The sequence below is a fragment of the Lissotriton helveticus genome (genome assembly GCF_964261635.1).
Source record: "Lissotriton helveticus chromosome 1_1 unlocalized genomic scaffold, aLisHel1.1 SUPER_1_unloc_12, whole genome shotgun sequence".
NCBI lineage: Eukaryota > Metazoa > Chordata > Amphibia > Caudata > Salamandridae > Lissotriton > Lissotriton helveticus.
In genome coordinates this window covers 1,509,628-1,527,957 of record NW_027611651.1, presented here as the reverse complement: position 1 = coordinate 1,527,957, position 18,330 = coordinate 1,509,628, and the positions used below count along the sequence as shown (strand labels likewise).

At 48.3% G+C, this 18,330-nt stretch overlaps 1 protein-coding gene across 1 annotated transcript; it reads left to right on the top strand.

The window, feature by feature from the left end:
- Positions 1-2,197: 2,197 nt before the first annotated feature.
- On the top strand, positions 2,198-17,885 carry LOC144805504 (uncharacterized). The gene is made up of 2 exons (XM_078672046.1): positions 2,198-2,511; positions 15,318-17,885. Exons 1-2 carry the CDS (start codon positions 2,198-2,200, stop codon positions 16,555-16,557), a joined length of 1,554 nt encoding a protein of 517 aa, XP_078528172.1. The 3' UTR covers positions 16,558-17,885.
- The last annotated feature ends 445 nt before the right edge of the window (positions 17,886-18,330 follow it).

Below are 18,330 nucleotides of genomic sequence, written 5' to 3'. Positions count from 1 at the left end.
TGCCCAGAGAGCACAGTTTGTTTAAATCTAAGAGTCTGGTTCACTGATTTATGAAAATAACTCTCACTCACCATGAGAGTACTCACACTGGACAAAAACCTTATCAGTGCTCTGAATGCTGTAAAAGTTTCAGTAATAAATCCAGCCTTACTGTACATGAAAGGACCCACACTGGACAAAAACCTTACCAGTGCTCTGAGTGCCGGAAAGGATTCAGTCAGAGATCCAGTTTAATTGAACATGAGAAAACTCACACTGGACAAAAACCTTACCAGTGCTCTGAGTGCCGGAAAAGCTTCTGTCAGAAATCCAACCTTACTGTGCATGAAAGAACCCACACTGGGCAGAAACCGTATCAGTGTTCTGAATGCCAAAAAGGTTTCTATCACAAATCCGGTTTAACTCAACATGAGAGAATCCATACTGGGCTCAAACTCCTATCAGTGCTCTGAATGCCAGAAAAGCTTCAGTCGGAAAATAACTCTCACTTACCATGAGAGAACTCACACTGGGCAAAAACCTTATCAGTGCTCTGAATGCTGTAAAAGCTTCAGTCAGAAATCCAACCTTACTGTGCATGAACGAAACCACACTGGGCATAAACGGTATCAGTGTTCTGAATGCCACAAAAGCTTCAGATTGAAAACAACTCTCACTAGACATGAGAGAACTCACACTGGGGATAAACCTTATTAGCTCTTTGAATGCTGGAAAAGTTTCAGTCGGAAATCTGGTCTCACTCAACCTGCGAGAACTTACCTAGAAAAAACCTCATCATTGTTCTAAATGCCAGGGAAGAGTCTGCTGGAGATTCAGTTTCATTCAACATGAGAGAACCCACAATGATAAAAAAGGAAATGACTCGTGCTCTCAATGTGACAAAAACTTTAGTTGTAAATGTAACCTTTCTACATAAGAGAGACAATGTGGGAAAATAAAAGGTGCTCACTGTAAACCCGGAGGAGGAGCACCAGACCCTGTCGCTTTATGAGTGGTCCATTCTAGATATCTGGAATGCTCATTTTTAGCCGGATGGGTGGTTTATTAATGCCTAATGCAATGGTTATTCCGGCCTAATGAAATGTTGGCTTTGCCTGACGTGATGTTTGTTCTCTTGCCTAATGAGATGTTCACCCTGCTTAAGGAAATGTTTCACCTTCAATGACATGTTTTACTCCTGCTCAGGGAAGTGTTTTCTACTCCTGCCTAATGCCGCATTTCCGGAATGCCTACAGTTACCTGATGCAATAGATATTACAGAGTAATGAAATGTGTAATCCTTTAATGAAATGGTTATGGTGATATGGTACAGTGAATATTGAATTGCTCCCCTCACCCCCCTCTGATGAAATGCTTTGCCGAGACATTGATGCTTTGATTATTGATTACCCTGAACCTTGAACTTAGATAAAACTTATTGATTTTTACTCAAACCTCACTGGTGTGGTGTCAGTTCTTGTGTGCGTTTCCTGTCTCAGTGGATGTGTGTGCTGTATGGTCACTTTACAGCTAAGCTTTCGGGTGCCTACCTGCTCGTGCTAGGCTATCCCCCGTGGAACTGGTGACCCTAGTTCCTACATTTGGTGGCGAGGGGTGGGATCAGGACCTGTGGCTATACTGCACCCTCCAGTGAGACAGAGTCTTCCGCAATTAGACTAGACACCTATTGCGTATGCAGGCCTAATCAATTGACCCCCACTGTCTAACCTGAGTGTGTAGAGTCCTGTTTTGACCCAATACTGTTACCTACGTCCCAGTGATTTTCCCTTTGTGTATCTGGGTCCCACCTGTGAAAATGGAGTTCCAGCTAGCCGACCTAGAAGAGTATACAGTGGTGCAGCTAAGGGAATTTTGTCAGGGGATGGGGGTGCCTGTTGGGCGGAGAGCCGCAAAGGAGGAGTTCTGTACAGCCTTGAGGGCATGGGTAAGGACCCACCCAGAGGGGAGAGGGGATGGGGAACAGGAGGGGCAGGTCACACAAGGGGAGGCGGGTGCTCCAGGAGAACTAGACCTACTAAACATAGATGTGACTGAAAATGTGTTGCCAGGAAGATGTTCCAGGGCAGGCAGTAGTGGGTCTTGAAGGAGTACGTCGTCACAGGAATATGAGGAAAGGAGGGAGGAGAGACAATTGAAATGGGAGTTTGCTAAGCTAAAACACGAGAGGGAGAAAGAAAGGGAAGATAAAAAGTACGCAATGGAAGAAAAGAAGCTGGCGCACGAGCTTCAGCTTAAGGAGTTGGAGCTGCGAGCCTTGCAATTAAGCGCGCCAGGAAGTCCCAATGGTGGCAGCGTACCAGGGGCTCAACATGAGCCTAAGTTTTGGTTACCCAAAGAGGTGGTAGCGAGTTACACTCAGGGGGATGACATCGCCAAGTGGTTGGAGGCGTATGAGGTGGCCTTGACAGCCCATGGGGTACCTGAGAGCTACTGGGGAGGTGGCCTGTACAGATACATACCCCCCAATGTCAGGGACACCCTCCTGTACCTAGAGAAGGCAGACGAGTTCAGGTATCCCCCCATGAAGGAGGCGCTACTTAAAAAGTTTGGCCTCAACCCCGAAAGGTATCGCCAGAAGTTCCGTGGCAGCCATAAGCTGTCCACACAGAATTGGGTAGACCTTTTTTATGCCCGTAAGGCTATGGATGGTTGGGTGCGTGGCAGCGAGGTGCATAATTATGAGGGCTTGTACAACTTATTTCTGAGAGAGCACCTCTTGGATAAATGTTTTCTGGAGCTGCGCCAACATCTGGTGGACTGCAAGCTGACTGATCCCCGTGAGCTTGCGGAGGAGGCGGATACTTGGGTTAGCACCCGGGTGTCTCACAAGGGCCCCGGGGAGATGGCCCGAAAGGCGGACAGGGTTTCCCCCAGAAGAAAGAGGAGGGAGATAAAAAGAAGGAGTTCTCACGAGGCCTACAAAACAGACAGTTTGGGAGAAGAGTAGGTACCCCACCTCAGTCCAGTTCCCCAAAATCCACTTACCATGACAAGAGTCAGCAGCCAAGAATTGTCCGTTGCTACGAATGCGGGGAGGTTGGACACTACAAGGGGGATCCCCAGTGTCACAAGAGACCCCCAGTCCCCACAGGAGGCAAGAGTCCCTGGGTGGCTAGTGTAGCGCTTGGGATGGAGCTGCCCTAGGTAGGAAAGGGGAGTGGACAGGCCTGACCCTGGTTTCACTCGGGGACAGAGAGATGGTCCCAGTGACGCCCTTATCATCGAACACTGCTAAGTACCAGTAGAGGGTGAAGGTTAACGGGGAGGAGGTGGAGGCTCTGAGGGACACAGGTGCCAGCATGACCACCGTAGTGAGGTGGCTGGTGTCCCCTGAGCAAGTGATCCCTGCCGTATTCCATCCGGCCGTGTTGGCTGACGGCAGTCTGAGTTACTATCCGGTGGCTCAGTTTCCCTTTGAGTGGGGAGGAGTTAAAGACCCGTTGAGAGTTGCTATAAGCCCTGCCTTGCCTGTGAACTGTCTGCTAGGATACGACCTGGAACATACCCCCTGGAAGGAAGTGGAGTTTAAGGCCCACACTGAGATGCTGGGGTTACCAGGATGGACTTGCGTGGTCACGAGGTCCATGGCTGCCCGGCAAAGAACTCAACCCGGGTTGGAGCCTGAGACAATGGCCCAACCCAATGCTGGTCGTGAAGAAGAGAATGTTGTGGAGGACACACCCCGTGTGATGGATGGGGAGCCCACGGAGGTAACCCCGGAGTCCGCAGAGGTGGATGTTCCCGTGGGGGACTTGCCGACCCTTCGGATGTGGAAGGAGGGTCTACCCGGGAGGAATTCTGTCGGGCGCAGAGAGAGTGCCCCACGCTTGAAGGCATGCGGCGGCAGGCCGAAGCCCAAGTCACCAACCAGCAGACCGGCAGTTATCTTGTGTACTGGGAGGATGGCCTCCTCTACAGTGAGCCTAAGGTTCCGGTGCATGGGTCCTCGAGGGCCTTAGTGGTCCCCCAATTCTACCGGGCCTTCCTATTGGAATTGGTGCATGAAATACCCTTAGCTGGACACCTGGGCCAGGACAAGACCTTTGCGCGGTTGGTCCCGCATTTTTATTGGCCCAGGATGAGAGTTGCCTCTGACACCTATTTCAAGACCTGCAAGACTTGCCAGGCAAGTAGCAAGACTGGTACTAAGGTGAAGGTCCCTTTGGAACCGCTCCCGGTTGTCGGGACCCCTTTTGAGCGAGTTGGAATTGACATTGTTGGGCCGTTGGACCCCACGACCTCTTCGGGACACCGGTTCATTTTGGTGTTAGTGGACCATGCCACCCGGTACCCAGAGCCTATTCCTCTGAGGACCATCACTGCACCTGTGGTGGCGCCGGCCCTGATAGGGATTTCTACCCGAGTGGGATTCCCCAAGATCATGGTGTCAGATAGAGGCACGAACTTCATGTCGGCCTACATGATGGCCATGTGGAAGGAGTGCGGAGTGACCTACCGGTTCTCCACTCCTTACCACCCCCAGACTAACGGGCTCGTAGAGCGCTTTAACAAGACTCTGAAGAAGATGATCCGGAGCCTGCCAGAGGACTTGAGACGGAAGTGGGACGTCCTCCTCCCTTGCCTGCTGTTTTCATACCGTGAGGTACCATAGAAGGGAGTCGGGTTCAGCCCCTTTGAGCTGCTCTATGGCCATCCCGTTAGGGGGCACCTCTGCCTTGTCAAGGAGGGGAGGGAGAAGACTTCGAAGAAGCTTCCCCGTGATGTCGTCAGCTACATGCTGGCATTCCGCAGCCAGATGGCCAAGCTGTGAAAGGAAGCCTCAGACAATCTGGAGGCCAGTCAAGCCATCATGAAGGAGTGGTATGACCGCAACGCTCGGACGGTGGAGTTGGACGCTGGACGGAAGGTGTGGGTCATGGAGCCTGGGGAGCTTAGTGCCCTCCAGGACCGGTGGACTGGTCCGTATGAAATTGTGGAGCGTCGAGGCCAGACCACCTATGTCGTGGACTTGAAGACCCCCCGACAGCCCCATCGGGTGCTCCACGTCAACCGCCTGAAGCCGCACCATGAGCGATCTGAGCTTGCTCTCATGATGACGGATGGGAGCGAGGAGGAGGAAAGTGAGTATCTTCCTGACCTTCTGGCGGCCCAGGAGAAGGGTTGATCGGTGGAGGGAGTGGTCCTCTCCCCATCCTTGACCCCAGAGCAACAGAGGGACTGTCGCCAGGTGTTGGAGCAGCACGCCTCGTTGTTTTCCCTCACGCCTGGAATCACACATCTGTGTACCCATGATGTGGACACAGGGGACATCCCGCCTGTAAAAACCAAGTGTTACCGGCTGTCCGATAAAGTGAAGAACAGCATCCTGGGTGAGGTGGCCAAAATGGTGGAGCTGGGGGTGATTGAGCCTTCCAGCAGCCCTTGGGTTAGTCCGGTCGTGTTGGTGCCGAAAGCGGCCCCACCGGGCACCACACCAGAACTTCGGTTCTGTGTGGACTATCGGGGATTGAACTCTGTCACCAAAACAGACGCTCACCCGATCCCACGGGCAGATGAGTTGGTTGACCGGCTGGGAGCAGCCCGGTACCTCAGCACTATCGACTTGACATCAGGGTACTGTCAGATTGCCATGGCCGATGGAGCAAAGGAGAAGACAGCGTTCTCCACCCCCGAGGGCCACTTTCAATTTAGGGTGATGCCCTTCGGGCTCAAGAATGCTCCGGCCACCTTCCAGCGGTTGGTGAACCAGGTGCTATCTGGCCTGGAGTCATTCTCAGCGGCGTACCTGGACGACATAGCTGTCTTAAGTAGCACCTGGGAGGACCATCTGCAGCACCTCCAGGAGGTGCTACAGGCTCTGCAACGTGTTGGCCTCACCATCAAGGCTAGTTAGTGCCAGATTGGTCAGGGATCTGTCGTCTGCCTGGGGTAAGGTGCAACCCCTCCAGGCCAAAATTGAGACCATCATGGCCTGGGAGCCCCCAAAACCCAAACTGAGGTCCGAGCTTTCCTCGGCCTCACTGGATATTACCACAGGTTTGTCAAGGGGTATGGTACCATTGTAGCCTCCTTGACGGAGTTAACATCCAAGAAGCAGCCACGAAAAGTGATCTGGACGGCTGCTTGCCAAGAGGCATTCGAGACACTGAAGCGCGCGATGTGCACCGCTCCGGTGCTTGCAACACCTGACTTCACGAAAGAGTTCATCGTGCTGACGGACGCCTCTGAGCACGGTATAGGCGCTGTGCTTTCACAACTCAACAACGATGGCCAAGACCAACCTGTGGACTTTATCTCTAGAAGACTCCTCCCTCGGTAACAACGATGGAGTACCATCGAGCGAGAAGCCTTCGCCGTGGTCTGGGCCCTGAAGAAGTTGAGCCATACCTTTTTGGCTCTCACTTCCTGATTCAAATCGACCACCGGCCCCTTCGCTGGCTCATGCAGATGAGAGGCGAAAATCCCAAGTTACTAAGGTGGTCCATTTCCCTACAGGGGATGGACTTTCGGGTGGAACATCGGCCCGGAGTTGACCACGCCAACGCTGACGGTCTCTCCTGGTTTTTCCACCTTAGTGACGAGAACTCCCTAGAGGTTGGGTAGCTCTCCCCACTTTTGGCTGGGGGGGATGCATGTTAGACCTGTCAGCCCTAGGGTGGTCTTTCCCTATTTTTTTCGCCCTTGCCTCATTTTTCACACCATTTTTTTGTTGGCCTTAGGTCTCCGAGCGCCTTCCCATTGCCAATCAATGCTAAGGGGCAGGTGCTCTCTACTTCCAATATGGCTGCCACTGGCCCCTGCTACTGCAGCGTGGTCTTTTTAGTAGCACCCTAGTTGCCAGGAGCTGGCTGGAACCCTTAAACATTGTTGCCATACCAGCCTGCCTTGCCTGCCCATAGTTAGAGTAGGGAATCTCCTGGAACCTTCTAGAATAGGGGCGGGGTCTGCTTTTGCCGCCTTAGAGTGTGGTCACCTGACCTGGGCATATATAAAGAAAGGAGGGAAAGTTTTTAGTCAGTTGGGTCATCACTGACCTGGGGTAACCTACGTAGGAGACTTAGGCGGTAGGGCCTAGTCAGGAACCTATACCACTGGGGGTGACCGGGTTTAGGCGCTGCCCCCCAAGCTGTGTGAGGAACACTGAACTAGCCCACTGATCTGGCCCGGCGGGAGGGGAACCCAGGGACCATCTGCAATGACTTTCTGAGGAATCCTGTCAGCAGCCTTCAACTCAACCCCCCCCTCAAGAAACTACCTACAAAGGGCGCAAGAACCACCAAGCGCCAAGAAGAAACCCACCTGCACTGATCAGGACTACTGGGGATCAACCAGGTACTGGACTGTGCCATCTCTGCCCCCTCTGTTTGCACCTGGGGCCCCAGTGCTGCCCTGCCTCATCCTCTCTGAAAAAACTGCCGCGGCTTGGCTGCTTTCCCTACCTACCCAGCGCTCTCCTACTGTGCCCCCTTGAGAAGCGCTGTGATTCAGGAGATTATTGCTGCCCTTGAGAAGCGCTGTGTCCACGAAGCGCTATTGTGGAGACTGCCCCCGAGCTCTAACTCTGCCAGGCCTGCTGCTAGCCCCGAGGCGCTACAAGCGACCGCACCAGTCCGCCCCGGTGCTGGACCCAGAAGCGCTGCTGACCCGAGAGCCCCCACCGAGGCGCTACTGCAGAACTCACCGTCGCGGCCCGGCGCCGCGTCAGCAAAGTGCCGTCATCATTCCCAGGGCATCTGAGGGGCCCGGGGCTCCGCCACCGCCGTCGCGACCTAGGCGCTGCTTCCCAAGTGGCCCGACTGCTGCACGTCTTCACGGCGGCCCCCGGCATCACGAGATGACCGCCGGACTCCGGATTGGGCCGCGCTAGGCCCTGAAGCCTGTCACCTCATCACGTGACGCACTGCCATTGGCGGCTGCGGGCGCTCCATTGCCTCGGCCCCCACTGATTGGCCCACGGCCCCAGATGCTATCAGGAGGCCCGGGGACCGTCCCTCGCCGGAGCGGGGCCTCCACTGCTGCATCGGAGGCCCTGTGGTAGCCCCTGCCATCACCGGCCCTGCTCAGGAGGCTGCATCATCGAGCGGGGTGGGCTCAGAGGAGAGCCGAGCCCCGCCCCGCCTACAACCCCTCAGAAACCTCTGCAAGGGCTCCCCGAGAACCTGAAGAGACCAGGTAACCCCCTGGGAGGCGGGTGGATGGCCAAAGTAGGCCCCGAGTTTGCGCCACCCCTGGGGCACATTGTTGTCTTATGTATGTATGTATGTAAGGCATACTTATAAAGCGCAACTGTCACCCAGCGGGTATCCTGGCGCTGTGATCTTTCAAGGCCCGAACACAAGAAACATTACATTTGTAGCCATCTAAATTGTCCTTGGGAAAAGGTGAGTTTTTAGTCCCTTTTTAAAGGCAGAAAGGTCTTCCATACTCCCGAGAAACAGTGGAAGCGCATTCCACAGCCTGGATGCTGCGTAGCCGAAAGAGCGACCACCCATCCGTATCCTCCGTATTTTAGGGACTGCCACTAGATAGGCTGAGGCAGAACAAAGGGATCTGGTGGGAGTGTACCAGGAGAACATCTCCCGCAAGGAAGTAGGACCCAGGTCATGAAGAGCCTGAAAAACCAGGCACAAAGCCTTAAATTCGATGCGCTGGGAGATGGGCAGCCAATGAAGATCTTTGAATGCCGCTGACGAGGAATCATGGCGTCTGCGAGAGAGTGCCGATTTTGCAGCGAAATTCTGGACCCGCTGCAATTTTCCCAGCAAGATGGCAGGAGACCCCAGAAGTAGTGCGTTGCAGTAATCCAATCTGCTTAGAATGATACTCCGCACTACTTCTAGTCTGACGTGGGTCAGGAGCAATGGGAGGATCTTCCGTAAAGTGCGCAACAGCACCATACAGGTGGACACCGTTTTATTTACAAAACCGTCTAGTTGAAGGTTGGATTCCATCGTCACTCCCAAGTTTCGAACAGATTCAACCGCTGATACCATGCCTTGAAAGGATAAAGGCCAAAAATCTTGCGGAAGAAGACGAGGAATACGGTCTGCTGAGCAATGGAGCACCTCAGTTTTTGAGCTGTTAAACTGTAGGGAGTTATTGCCAAACCATTCCGCCGTGCTGACCATACAGTGATGGAAGGACTCCTGTGACACTGCATTCTTACCCTCAAAAGAAGATAACTTGTGTGTCATCGGCGTAGTTGGTGACTGTGATGCCAAAAGATTTAATAAGTTTGATATGGGGTCGGAGGTAAAGATTAAAAAGGATGGGACTGACGGCCGAGCCCTGTGGTACGCCATGCTCAACCCTTTTGATGGAAGACTTAAAAGGGGGCAGTGCCACTACCTGATGTCTATTGGCAAGGTACGAAACCAGCCAATCCAGGGCCAGGCCCGCCACCCCAGCCTCCTCCAGTCTTCTGATCAAGATGGCATGACTGACCGTATCGAACGCTGCCGACATGTCGAGCAGCACAAGAAATGCTGCTCGACCTTGGTCGGCACGCAAACGAAGGTCATTCACATTGTTGGGCCCCGTTGGCTCTTATTAGCCCAAAGAAGGCCCCCCTGAACTGGGCTAAGACTCTGGTAGGCCCCTGGACCCGGGGCTAGATAAGTTAACCCCTGCCTGGGGTAAAGTTGAACACCAGACCCTATCGCTTTATGAGGGGTCCATTCTGGATATCTGAAATGCTCATTTTTAGCCGGATGGGTGGTTTATTAATGCCTAATGCAATGGTTATTCCGGCCTAATGAAATGTTGGCTTTGCCTGACGTGATGTTTGTTCTCTTGCCTAATGAGATGTTTACCCTGCTTAAGGAAATGGTTCACATTCAATGACATGTTTACTCCTGCTCAGGGAAGTTTTTTCTACTCCTGCCTAATGCCGCATTTCCTGAATGCCTACAGTTACCTGATGCAATAGTTATTGCAGAGTAATGAAATGTGTAATCCTTTAATGAAATGGTTATGGTGATATGCTACAGTGAATATTGAATTGCTCCCCTCACCCCCCTCTGATGAAATGCTTTGCAGAGACATTGATGATTTGATTATTGATTACCCTGAACCATGAACTTAGATAAAACGTATTGATTTTTACTCAAACGTCACTGGTGTGGTGTCAGTCCTTGTGTGCGTTTCCTGTCTCAGTGGATGTGTGTGCTGTATGGTCACTTTACACCTAAGCTTTCGGGTGCCTACCTGCTCGTGCCAGGCTACCCCCCGGGGAACTGGTGACCCTAGTTCTTACAGGGCCTATATCAGGTTGTATAGGCTGCTGCTGCTCCGTTGTCTTCAATGGAGGTCTAAACATTTCATTGTTCCCAGCTTTGTCTCGTGTTGGATTTATTTATACTGACCCTCCGCATCATCCATTCAGATAAGTTATAGATAAATAGTACAAGTGTCGAGAGGCCGAGAAGAGATGATACGCTTCATCTATGTAACAGCGATTGTGCAATTAGAGGCCAGAGTCACCCGCTGGATTTCATTGCCCCTGTCACTGGCGGGCAGGGCGTCACTAGTGAAAATGGTAATTCTACCTCAGTTTTTATATTTATTCCTAAATATACCATATTACCCTGGAGCCCACTTCTTTAAGACCCTGCGATCTGCGCTGATCCGTTTGCTGTGGGGTGGCAGACAACCGCGCCTAAGGTGGGAGGTTCTCACACAACCGTATTGTAAGGGCGGCTTTGATATACCTGACTTCGAGATTTATTATTTAAGTGCACAAGCTCACTACGCGTATCACTGGATGGCACCTACGCCATTTATGCCCCAGTTGGCGGTGGAGGATTGGGTGACACGTCTGCTCCCGCTTGGGGGAGGCGATCCATGGCCTGTTGGAAGCTGTGGAGACTCCATTCACTACCGTCACTAGCACAATGGATGCTTGGAAACGTATAGCTCGCATCCTAGAGGTGCAATTGCTCTACTCGCCACGATTGCCAATTATATATCACCCCAAGCTCCTCATACTGCAAGAGACAGGCTTTCAGGCCCTGTGAGGAAAGTTAAGGATAGCTTCCTGGGTCGACCTCTTTGCTGGCGGCCAGTTCCGAACCAGTTAGCTTTTCTTTCATGACCTTAATCCCACGCCCCTGGACTTTTTCTTCTACATCCGTCTCCGACAAGGGATGCGGATGGTGCTTCCGAACTTTCCATCAGAACCGGAGGCATTCGCGCCCCTACACCTCCTACTTGAGTCCCCGGATGGGAAACATCTAGTGTCCAAATTGTACAAAATGATCAGAGACTGTAGAGAGAGTGTTACTAGTTCTGCTCGTGTTAGTGGTCGGATAACCTCTGGCAGGAAATGACGGATGGGCAGTGGAAATATTGCTGCACCATCATGGAAAATATATCGGCTAGTTGCAGATTCAAGGTTATCCATTATAAGTTTCTATAGCGTCTATATTATACCCCTGCCAGGAAATATCGCTTTCAGCTATCAGACAATGACAGATGTGAGAGGTGTCGGAGGCCTGGGGCGGGGTTCTTGCACTTGGCATGGGAATGCCCGGAGCTGAATGAGTATTGGTCACAGGTTCACGCAGCGCTTGAGAGTATGATGGGTACCAATATAGATGTTGTTGATCCCTTGCTGATGCTGCTGGGATGTACGATGCATATTCCGAAAACGGCCAGGAAATTTATGGACATTGCATTGCTGATGGCGAAAAGTAAGGTTGCTTGCAGATGGGGGAGGGGGAGAGCTCCGAAATTCAAAGATTGGCTGCGCGATCTTGTATACTGCCAAGAGCAAGCTGCTGTATATGTGGAATTGTTGCCATTGCGTCTATGCCGAAGGACATATGGGGCCCCTTACAAGGCTACTTGCTGAAGGTTGAGGAGAGAGCGGGTGAAGAGGATGCGGAGACAGATAACCCTGGGGGGGCGGTTCCCCTCATTTCAGACACTTAAGTAGAGGGATGGTGGTTTTACTCAGAGACTCTCGCTAATACTGAATCCTGTGATTATATATTATACTTTTGCACTAATGGGATGCGAACTCCTGTGATGTTGAGGGCAGATTTGGGGATGTTAGAGACTGTTCATTCTTCTGCTTTGCTGTGATTGTGTTTGCTCACTGTACGTTACATTTGCTGGAATTTTATTGTCGCCCCTCATGGATGCAATGCCCGGTCTCGTTGCACACCTCCGTTGCAGATATTGATTACCTGGAGATATTGCTTGTTATGATGCCTCCTCGACCTGATTGATATGTATTTGTCCTTTGATGCTCCTTATTATTGTATAGAAAGAATACGTATGGAATGTTTTATTGTGCTTTTTTTGATGTATGACTGATGTATGCACACCATGTACCATGAAAAATACCAAAATTAAAGATTTAAAAAAAAAGGTTATAGATAAAAAGCACCAACACGTTGATGCTGTGTTGCTTCCATTGCTCAGCATTCAAACTCTGCATCAGCTTGAACTTGAATTACAGTTGCCCAGAGAGCACGGTTTGTATAAATCTAAGAGTCTGGTTGACTGATTTATGAAGTGTGGGCAGAATTATGTACAAGGACATTAACATACCTTTGCAAACCAGGTTCTTTTGATTTGCAAGTTTCGTGGTCTGCAAATGGAAAGATGGGGGTTATGAAGAAGTGGACTGGGTTGTTAGGGTTTGTTCTCTGAGACTGTGGGTGCACTCTATATTCACAGAGACCTTTTACAGCAAGGGATCATGGTTCTTGGTGAACCAAAAAAGTATTTATTCATAACCATATTTGCTTCACAATGGCCTCCAGAGAACAAGAGATTCTTTTGTTTTGTAAGTTCAGGACGGTTATTTGTAAAATGTGATGAAGTGTGATAGTCGTCTGACGCAAAACTATTTCTTTACCTCCTTTCAAGGTATTCCGGGATGACCAGGCAGTGCAGCGTGGCTGCCACCCTTGGAGGAACAAAATATAATATAACTGTCAGGTAAGGATTCCCTTTCCCCTGTTTCTTCTTTCTCTATTCCCTTTCTTGATCTCTGTTTTGTTGTTGTCTCTTCCACTTCAACATTTGACTCCCTCTGTACACTATTCTTGTTGTTATCAAACTTCTGATAATATTATGATGGATCCACATGCCTCCTGGAAATGTTTGGGGTGTAGTGCAGGTCCAGTTCCTTTTTAGGTCAGTTTTGCCCAGCAGTTCCTTAACTATTGGCACATTTGTCTTCTCTACAGCATGTGATACTCTCTCCCCTCTGACTGTTCTTTTGGCGTCTATTCTCTCTTGATCTGACTTCCATCTCTTTACATCCTCCTAAACTATCCTTTCTGTCTTATCTACTACAAGCAAAAGACACAGTACATATGTGTGGACACACATGCACACAAGGCTTGCTTTAGGGTGGTGCAACCGGTGGAGCCGCACCTGGTGCTGACCTTGGGGGCACTTTGTTAGAAGTAACTTATGGGTTCACAAGCATCTGCTGCACAGTTCCCTGTGCTGGAACATGTGGTGAGAGTGGAAGATAGCCTTTTTTCTCTCTTTCTTCTGTTTTGTGTTTTTCTTTTCTAGACCCTTTTTCGTTTCCTTTACTGTTGTGCTGTTTTTTTTCTCTTTTTCAGGTGTTGCAGTGCCTGGGTCCTGTCGTAGGAGCATGATGAGTTCTGGGCCACCAAGTAAGTCCTTATCTGCACAATTTGAAATAGTGAATTCCACTGAGCTAACTGGACACAGCGTCAGTCTACAGTGGCATTTAAAGCAGTGATTACAACAAGGTGAATTCCTTTGTTCAATAAAATGTCCCTTCCTACATCACTGGAAAAAGGAATATATTAACAGTCTAGGTGGGCAGGGGAGTAAATAACATCTGATAATTCATTAAAAGTATTACAAATATCTAATTGTGATGCCAGCCTTTGCCACAGAAATTGAAAATTGATAGTGTTGGCTGCTTCTGAGAATCTGAGTCACAATATATGTGCAACTTGGGTTTCTTTCTTTAATATTAAAATACGTTTACTCTCGCATCCTTGAGTTCCAGTGATCCGAAGCTCCCGATCTACAGTGTCCCCGAGCTGTTTCACCACTATCAGAAATTATACTCAACTGATTTCCTAGCTTGTTTTTGTCCATACTTTCTTTGCAAAGTATAAGGTCACAAATATTTTTTCTTTGTGTTCATTGACAATTTTTGACTCCATTTCTACAGGTGACTGAAGCATGAACAGAAAAAAGAAGGTTTAAATTTAGTGAAACACGCGAAAATGATTATTTCAAGGAAAGTTAAAACATTCTCGAGCTCTTGAGAAGAAACACATTCTATGTGCCAGGAATGGTGAGGATGTTGGTGCGGAACAAAATGGTGAATGTGAAAGTTGTCAAATCCCTATAGTAAAATGGCCATAAATGTTTATCAAGTGTTAGGAACTGAGATTGAGGAGAACATTGGCCTCAATTGATTCCCACGCAGTGCACTTGAGAAAAGTCAGTGTTGTAAATCTGTTTGATGGTTTATGAGAAATGCTTTGGAGACACAAACCCTCCCCAACAGATCAGCATCCGTAGACGTGTTGTGATGTGACAGAACCGTCAAAAAGACTAATATCCTTGGTTTACAAGCGCAAGCTTTTGTCTCTGTCTCCTGAAGATGAGAGGAGAGAAAAGGTTGTTTAAAAGAAAGTCATTGTAAATACTCTTTCTCAGATGTCGTTACAGCAAAGATGCTGGATTATCAATTCCAATATAGGAAGATTTTCCCCCACCAGCTCTGTCTCTTGGGTTGATCCGAGTAGTTTCAAAGGGTCCTGTAACTCCAAAGTCGCTCATATACCTGTCTTAACCACTGAACAAAAAAGCATATACTTGCACAGAAAGTATAAAAGGGGCCAGTGTTACGCTATTGATAATTCATAAACCACCCTGGCATGCCCTAATCATCTGTCATTACTGGTATGAACAAACATACCTAACAGGCAAACACTAAGGCCCAAAGACCTTATCAGTGCTTTTAAAACTCCTAAATCAAATGTGATAAACTGGAATCACTAAATGAGACTAATTAAACTTGAGAGAATTCACCCGGCATAACTTGGAGAAAATGAATCCATGAGAGGCCTCTTAATCAATACAAGGGGCTCCTCAATGAAAGTTAATAAGACCAGTTAGATCGGTGCCTTTAAAGGTAGGAAAATGATCTTCAGGTTAAAACTATAATTAGTTAAATAAATGTTAAGAAGAGCATCTGAAATGTACTTTAGAAGTTAATGCTGAGTTGTAACATAAACAAGTACACAATCAGAAATCAAATTCAGTCTTAAGATGGCTTGTATTCAGGAACAAACCCAACTTGGAGAAACAAACAACCCTAATAAGAGCAATGACTGTTAGAACAGCTTTAGTTATCAATCCCACCTCACTAAACATGAGAAAACTAGCTCTGGACGAAAACGCTATCAGTGTCCTGAATGCCAGAAACTCTTCAATCACAAATCCAGCCTTACGGTACATGAAACAACCCACACTGGGCAAAAACCTTATCAGTGCTCTGAATGCTGTAAAAGCTTCAGTTTTAGTGGCAGTCTGATTCAACATCAGGGAACTCACACTGGCCAAAAACCTTATCAGTGCTCTGAGTGCCGGAAAAGCTTCAATCATAAATCCAGACTTACTGTACATGAAAGAACCCACACTGGACAAAAACCTTATTGGTGCTCTGAATGCTTTAAAAGCTTCAGTCATAAATCTAGCCTTACTGTACATGAAAGGACCCACACTGGCCAAAAACCTTATCAGTGCTCTGAATGCTGTAAAAGCTTCAGTCATAAATCCAGCCTTACTGCGCATGAAAGAACCCACACTGGGCAGAAACCGTATCAGTGCTCTGAATGCCAAAAAGGTTTCTATCACAAATCCGGTTTAACTCAACATGAGAGAATCCATACTGGGCTCAAACCCTATCAGTGCTCTGAATGCCAGAAAAGCTTCAGTTGGAAAATAATTCTCACTCACCATGAAAGAACTCGCACTGGGCAAAAACCTTATCAGTGCACTGAATGCTGTAAAAGCTTCAGTCATAAATCCAGCCTTACTGCACATGAAAGGACCCACACTGGACAAAAACCTTATCAGTGCTCTGAATGCTGTAAAAGCTTCAATCAGAAATACAACCTTACTGTGCATGAAAGAAACCACACTGGTCATAAACGGTATCAGTGCCCTGAATGCCAAAAAGGTTACTATCACAAATCCGGTTTAACTCAACATCAGAGAATCCATACTGGGCTCAAACAGTATCAGTGCTCTGAATGCCAAAAAAGCTTCAGTCAGAAATACAACCTTACTGTGCATGAAAGAACCCACACTGGGCATAAACCATATCAGTGCAAAGAATGCCACAAAAGCTTCAGATTGAAACAGACTCTCACTCACCATGAGCGAACTCACACTGGGCAAAAACCTTATCAGTGCTCAGAATGCTGGAAAAGTTTTGGTCAGAAATCCAACCTTACTGTACATGAAAGAACCCACACTGGACTCAAACCGTATCAGTGCTCTGAATGCCACAAAAGCTTCAGATTGAAAAAGACTCTCATTCGACATGAGAGAACTCACACTGGGGTAAAACCTTCTTAGCTCTCTGAATTCTGGAAAAGTTTCAGTTGGAAATCTGGTCTCACTCAACCTGCGAGAACTTACCTGGAAAAAACCTTGTCTTTGTTCTAAATGCCTGGGAAGGGTCTGCTGGAGATTCAGTTTCATTCAACAAGAGAGAACCCACAACATGAAAGAAAATGATCCGTGCTTTCAATGTGACAAAAACTTCAGTTATAAATGTAACCTTTCCACATAAGAGAGACAATGTGGGAGAATAAAAGGTGCTCACTGTAAACCCTGAGGAGGAGCTTTCAGCATCGCAAAACATTTACATGAAGCAGCCACAAAGACTCCACTCCATTGATTGTCCAACAAACTGTCTACTCAGAAAAGAACACAGCGTGGGATGGAAATGCTTGAATTAACCTTATTCTATTGTAACTATTTGTGGCCTCATTCCATTCAGCGTGTTGTGTTTGCTGAGTGTTTATAAGCAATGACTGACCCACAAAGTCCATTGGATCCTGAACTTTGATGCCACGCCCCCAAGGGTCTGGAATGCATGTAACCTCAAACTGTTTCCAGCCTTAATGAGCCTCACCAGGGGGCTGCAGCAGGAGTCCCTTTGTCGTAGGTCTCGATGGGACCAACATCTGTTCATGTCTGTACAACGTAGGGATTATTATTGAGAAAAACTAAAGGTGATGGATGGACTGGTAGTTAATCTCTGCAACATCCCGCCACATCATTTTCTAGTCTTTGTGTAACTACAAACAAGGTCAGCCATATGCAAAACATTCTTGGCTCCACCCTAAATACTCCTAATGACTTCTGTTCCAATGGGACATGGCCTCGTATTACAAAGATCCACACAAGTGGCCTCTTTCCATCTTCTTTTTGCTTCAAATGGAACCTGCTATCCCTTTAACCATGCCTCAGGCCTGCCACGTTCCATGCTTTGGCTCTTATCTCATCATCAACCTTGAACCATCTCCATAACTTGGAAGCTCCGAAGACTTCGCAGCTGTTGTAACTGCTTGAAGTTTCCCGCATTTTGATGGCCGTGGATTCAGGTTCAACTTGATAACCCAACTCTACTCTGTGGGAATTTTGCACTTCAAGCCACTTCTGTGCAGCTCGTCACCTTCTGAGACTGATCCAGCCAAAAACCTTGCTTCAAATTCCAGTGTTAATCATCACCAGAGACTAAACGAATCTTTGTCGTCTCGAGCATAGCTATCGAAGTCAGCTACAATTTTGTAGGTGACTTCCTGATTGATTCAGTGGATCTGCTTTTTTTTTTTATTCATTTACTTTTTGTTTGGTTTTGACAGTGGTTTTGCTAATTAATAATGCTTAAATCACAGCCCTCCTTTAGATTTTGCTTCTGAATAATTATTAAATATTCTTTTTGATCTAAACTTGGTTTGAATCTTACAGTTCCTTGTCTATTTTTAATAAACTGTATTGAAATTTGTGACTTCCACTGTTTTTCTTTACCTTCGAGCGCCCCTTAGGCCATACTGCTCAAGCCACGTTACCAAAAGTGAGCTAAGAACACTTGAGTAAAAGACACATTTACCTTTGCTGACCAAAGTTTGGGAAAAGCAAAGCAGACTGACTCCAGAAAGCACACTAAGGTTACTCTCTTAGGTGGCATCTGCACCAACTGTAAATGCAAAAAGTGAAGATTATGAGTGAAGCTGTTGGTATCTGTGCCCCAAGAATTTTAGACTGCCACCCTCTCAGTCTCAAACAGTTGAAAGAGATAAAGATGCACCCGTCAGAGATTCATATCTCAGCAACTAAGAC

Coding starts and splice junctions, on each gene's coding strand:
- LOC144805504 (XM_078672046.1), top strand. CDS start 2,198: ATGGAAGAAAAGAAGCTGGCGCACGAGCTTCAGCTTAAGGAGTTGGAG. Junction 2,512..15,317: donor GAGAAGGCAGACGAGTTCAG/GTATCCCCCCAT, acceptor CTGTTAGAACAG/CTTTAGTTATCAATCCCACC.